General features: G+C 37.6%; 1 protein-coding gene across 1 annotated transcript; it reads left to right on the plus strand.

Moving 5' to 3' along the window:
• Positions 1 to 1,275: 1,275 nt before the first annotated feature.
• apof (apolipoprotein F) lies at positions 1,276 to 3,844 on the plus strand. Its single transcript, XM_079883901.1, has 2 exons — positions 1,276 to 1,499; positions 2,523 to 3,844. Exon 2 carries the CDS (start codon positions 2,565 to 2,567, stop codon positions 3,798 to 3,800), a length of 1,236 nt encoding a protein of 411 aa, XP_079740027.1. The 5' UTR covers positions 1,276 to 1,499; positions 2,523 to 2,564; the 3' UTR covers positions 3,801 to 3,844.
• Positions 3,845 to 6,171: the final 2,327 nt, after the last annotated feature.

Consider the following 6,171-nt stretch of genomic DNA (forward strand, 5'->3'; position numbering starts at 1 on the left):
GGGCCTCTGTCAGGGAGTAAAAGAGCTGGTAGTGTGACGACTCCTGGGAGGCAAACAGGTCTACCTGTGTGTCCCAGAATCAACTCCAGATCAGCTGGACCACCTGGGGATGGAGTCTCCATTCTCCCAAGAGCGTGAGCTGTCGCGAGAGCACGTCGGCCGCACGATTGAGCTTGCCCGGAATGTAAATGGCACAGAGCGACCTGAGCCGCTGCTGACTCCAGAGGAGTTGAGACATGCGACATGAGCATACACCGCCCTGGTGGTTGCGACCACAGTGTCAACATGGTCATGCCCTCGCAGTGAGGGCATGAACCATTCACAAATGCCGTCTCAGCATGCTCTTGCCCCAGGCATGTGAGACAGTGTTCGTAGCTGTCAGATGAAGACATGAAACGAATGCATCCAGAAACACATGAACGGAAAGACATCTTTAAAAAGATGCTCACTGACTGTGCTTGCTCTTTTAGGGAAATCTGCTCTTTGTGCTGAAGTGCCAAGGGGAATTTTGTTGCACTTAACTGTGCACATGTCTTTTAAGATGGCGAAACCCACTGAATGTGCCTTCTCCATCAGTGAGAACGATCTCTGTAGCACACTCTTTTGTTGCTTGGGGATTGGAAGAGTGGATGCGTGCCACCATCTTTTATACCTGTTTATATGGTGAGTGGCTCGGCATGCAAATTCCACTTGACAGTTCCATTGGCCGTTTTTCTCAGAGGTGATTGGGGCTCCCAAGTGAGACCCCATTTGTCAGTCGACATTGCGTTGTAGTGACTGACAGATGGGGAACACAACATAGCAGGGCCCAAATGTCCAACTGCACATATCTTTTTCTTTTTTCTTTTTCATTTAAACCTGGAAATAAACACAAAATTATGCATGCAATACATACATAAGTAAATAAATAAATCTCACACTTCTGGGCCCCACTTAATAAATAATCGTCCAACAAAAAAATATTTAGAAACAACTACAATCTACAAGAGTGGGAGAGAGGTAAAAGCGTTTTCTTTTTTTTCTTTTCTTTTTTTCTTTTTTTTGTATTTTTCTTTTTAGCAACATTAAGTTAGCTGATATTGGATGTTGCATTGAATGCTGATTCAAATATATGGTCTGAGCAGCATGTTTAAAATGACAGAACCAAGTGGAATTTTGTAAACGGGTGCACAGTCCTGTTCTCTCTCACTGTCACACACACTCACATGCATGAAATGGGTGTTCAGCAATTTATCTGGGTCAAACACAAAGCCCCCACACCCCCACATGGTCTTCAGAGAAAAAGCAGAGCGAGAATGAGAGGAAGAGAGGGGACATGAGGGTAAATAAACAAAACGTCCACTGAACACATTGATCCTCTCCACGTGATGTCACATTCAGGGCAATTGGGCCAGCAAGAGAAAGAGAGAGAGAGAGGGTATAACGAGGGATAGGGAGATGTACATGTTTTTTGTGAAAGCTGGATTCTATCACAGAGGTACTATCGGGATTGTTAGAAGGTAAGAGTCTTATTAATCTCATATTAATATAAAGATCAATAATTCCAAATAACATTCAAATGAATTGAAATATAATTTCCTCTGTAATTTAGATAAAATGTAATAAAAAGTTATAATCTTTTTCAACTAAATCTGACAGACTGCATGTTTGAGAAATGTACTTAAAAGGATTAGTTCACCCCAAAATGAAAATTTCCTAATAATTTACTCACCCCAATGCCATCCAAGATATCCATGTCTTTCTTTCCTCAGTGGGAGAGAAATTATGTTTTTTGAGGAAAACATTTCTGGATTTTTCTTCTAACAATGGACTTCTAATTTATAGACTTTTTACCTTCAATAATTCGGATTGAGCTGATCAACAAACGGACAGGGAACTACGTCATCACGTTGAAAGGTCACGCCGGCGCGCCGGCTTAATTAATATTCCATTTTAAACTATTTTATAATAACATTTTACTTATTTTATTTCAATAATTTGAACGTATTTTAAATATATTAGATGTATATAGAAAAAGTGTAAAAACATCAGGGAGGGAGAAGTCTTACCAAAAAAAAAAAGTGCTCATCCCATTCCTTCCTTTCTTTTGTCCCAGCTGCACAATGACAAAGACAAGCACACAAATACCCACTTATCTCATGGTCTCACCCCATGATGTAGCTACAGCTGCAGATATTTGTATAGATACACAGGTCAAAAGTTTGGAATAATTAAGATTTTGAAATCTTAAAAATGGTTGCTGGAAATTCAGCTTTGCCATCACAGGAATAAATTACATTTCTAAACATATTACAATAGAAAACAGATATTTATATTATATATTTTACAATATTACTATTTTTACTGTATTCAAATAACATAAAATAAATGTAGACTTGGTGCTCATAAGACACTTCTTTCAAAAAAATTTAAATAATCGTAATTGTTCCACACTTTTAAAGTGCACATAAACAGCTTCATGTACACTGCACATACAGTTAAACTTCTCTTTTTGTCTTCTTTTTTTTTTTTTTTTAATCCAGAACCCGCGATTTGCTTGGTGCTGCAAGACTCCACAGTTCAACATGGCTAAATGGGGCTCAAAACTCAAAATGTTACTTCTCATCCACCTCTTACTGTCTGAAGTAGTATTTGGCAGAGCTCCACTCCCTCAAAGCAGCCTGAGGCCCTCAGTCACTTCAAAAATTTCTCAAACAGAGCAAGTAGAAACACAAGTGGTTAAAGATGGTCTTCGCACCGCCCATCAGTTGGTCTTAAACCTCTCAGCCTCTCTACAAGGTCAGCTGGATCTCCAAAGCAATGCAAGTTGTGCAGAGCTCGCCAATGGAGGCTGGAGAGGGAAGGGTTTCTCTCAGGAGCTATTGGGGTTGGCAATGGTGCCTGTGTTGGTGTCAGCAGGATGTTTGTCAGAAGCCCAGGCTTTGGTAATGCAACTCTACGCAGTGTTGGGCCAAAATGATACATGTGAATTTTTGCAGGACGTGCTGGTGCTGATCAAGAGAGGCAAAGAGAGGGAATTAGCACACATTGTCCATCACACCTTTACCAGTGGATTCCAAACCCCGCCATCTCCTCTTATGCTCAACTCTGAGTCACAGTGCCACTTGCAGGCTGTTATATTTAACATCCATCAGCTAGCTGAGGTAGGTGAAAAAGTTGATGGTTATAAGGGTAAAGTTGGGCCTGTGGGGAAATGCAAGGGATGGATGAGGATGAAAGGCACTCAGTTACTGGGACAGGCTGCAGAACAGAGCAGGCTATTGCGTATTGGGGAAGCACAGCAGGCTTGTCGAAGCTTGGGAATCCAATGTGCAGGTGTGACCCAAGATGGCGATTCTGAATATTATCAAGTTATCTTGAGGCCTGGAAGCAGCATATTGCCTTCATCTAACTCTGAGAGCTGGATTCAGAATTGTAAGGTGGGGTCTGTACGTTGGCGCAGAAATGGGGTCCCTCAGCATCACTGTGTCAATGAAAAAGAGGAGCAAGTGTATAGTGTTGTGGAGTGGATTCCTGCAGTTTCCACGCTGTATAATCTGGGAACAGCCGTTTACTATGCTTCGATTAACTGCTATGATACTGCAAAAGAGAGAGCCATCTTCAGCACTTTGGATCTGGGCACAGATGCCCTCATGGCTGTAACCGGGGGAACTGCAGGGGTTGCTGGTTATGCGTTGGGGGCTGGTTTAAAAACGGGTGCGAAGGCAGGGATCAGATATCTGCTGAACAACATGAAAGAGGATGGCGACCTGCTAATGAACCAGAACAGCTTGGAGGATGGAAGTATCACTGTCCAATAAAAACTAATGAGGAAATTCAAGAACAGAAAGCATTGCTCGAGGAACTCCACCAGCTGATTTTTCCACCAGCAGTAAATGATGTTTAAGAAGCTCTATTTTCAGTCATGTTCAGTCATAGTTTGCTACTTTACAGTTCACAATATCAGTCCCATAAACATAATATTGAGAGTTAAATCTCTTAATTTCTACTGAAACTAATGAACTCAAATTTAATTTCTATTTAAATGCTGTTTTAATTGCTCGTTTTAATTGGGTTTTCATATGTCCTAAATGTCACTTTCCATTTTGATTGTAATATTATTAATATCCAAAAGGTATGACATTAGCAGGAAGTAACATAATTTTTTTATGTTAGCACTTACATGAGCTTATTGTAGCAATGGATTTTTCTCAATTTAAAACATTCCATTCTGTTAGATAAAGTTACAGAAATCTGTATGATATTTTAATGATGTTCACCAAATGTGTTTTTGCACATGTGAAATTCATGGGGGGGGGGGGGGAGGGGGGGTATTATTCTCTGTAAAGAATATTATCAATATTTTAAAAGACATCATTTTGATGCATCATGTTAAATTGCTTGTCATTGTGTAAATAATGCCTGAGCTTGACCAGTGCATGTTTCTTTAAGTCTGGTATGCCTATTCATATAAATAAGTTTATTTTGACCTCAAAAGTTTCTGATAACAAGAATGGGCAGTATCCATTTACAACCAACTCAACATATCATTTCTTCGTCAAACAGTATGGGTAACATTTAACTACTATAGGGCAGTTATTTAAAAACAGAAGAGCAGAACACAAGACAAGTAGAATATAAGATAACTCAGACATAGCTTAAAGTCAAGACTTTAATTTGTAACTGTCATTTTGAATATTGTCATGTAGGATATGTATGTACATACATGTTTTATTGTAATAATGGAGTGAATGCTGTGAGGCGCGTAATCTTTATTATAAGCAGACGCGAGTAAAAGCCAGTTGAGTTTAATCATATGCAGTCTCCTGTCATCAATATACATTACAAATATGAATATGTTACACGTAAAATCAGTTAGAACTATTTCTACCAGTAGCCAATTTCAGTTGATAAATTATTTGTTTGTTTTTTTATATAAATAAATGTATTTCGTGTTTTATATGTGGGTGGTTCTTCAACTACGGGCACTTTTGGCCTTGTGAACTTGAGGTAAAAAAAAGTGTTCAAATCAAAATTGTCACAGTCTAACAGTTAAATATAACTAGTCTAGTTTAATGATCCATAAGAGAACGCACTTACATTATAAGACAAATTGGTGTTTTTTGACATATTTTCCGATCCGCACTGAACAAATGTAATTTCCATCACATGTAAATATTTGATTATTATTTAAAATTATTATGATATACATAATTTCTTAACAGTGTAAGACCACTTTCACACATAGTTTTACCAATTTATACCTATATTGCAATTACCATAGATTTGTGGATTAAGTAAATTAATTGTCATGAGGCCCAAACACAAAGCTTACATCCACCACAACCTGAAATATAATATTGCATTGGTTAGATACATTTCAGAAAAATAACTACTTGTGTTATTACATTAAGTGGAACATTATCCCATAAACTATGCAAAAAATTTTAATGAGTGATTAGAATTTTGTACATATTTTTTAAAAAGTTATGAGGTGGTGGAAATGACTGGGTGTTGTGGAAATGACAATGAATGGACGTCCATGTAGAAAAACAGAAAACATTTATTTGAAACCCATTTAACAAATCATTAGTCATTAGTCTGTTTGGTTCCATAACCAGATGAACAGTTACAGTCTTACTGTAAACAACTTTAACCACAAATAGTCACATGAAAAATGTAAGTTACGCATAAATTGTAATTGTAAAATTGTAACAGTCTAATTGTAATAAAACTTTATTAAAAAGATAAAAATTATTATCTAATAATAATAAAATATTCATATGTAGCCACTCAATCTATGAATTGCACCTTGTAAGCATAAATGTCATTTCCACCTCACCTTTGTCATTTCCACCCAAGAAGGTAATGTGGTGGAAATGACGGTGGTGGAAATGACAATCCAGTATTTTGTAAGAAAATCCAAGCTAGTATTACAGATTAGCTATGAATTGGTAGTTAGCATTGCATGCATGCAAAATACATCTATTTGTGTTAAAAAATCAATTTATTTACAAACTCATTTGATGTTACGCAATGTTTGGAAATGACATAGAATACAAATATTTTCATTTCAAGCAATATTTACCTTGAGTTTTCTTCTCCAAGTTGCTGAAGAAATTTAAAATCTCCTCCATGTCAGACATGTGCTGTGATGTCATTGTTCATCTCCATAGAAACTACCCAAACAAT

The sequence above is a fragment of the Squalius cephalus genome (genome assembly GCF_949319135.1).
Source record: "Squalius cephalus genome assembly, chromosome: 10".
In the NCBI taxonomy this organism is placed as follows: Eukaryota; Metazoa; Chordata; class Actinopteri; order Cypriniformes; family Leuciscidae; genus Squalius; species Squalius cephalus.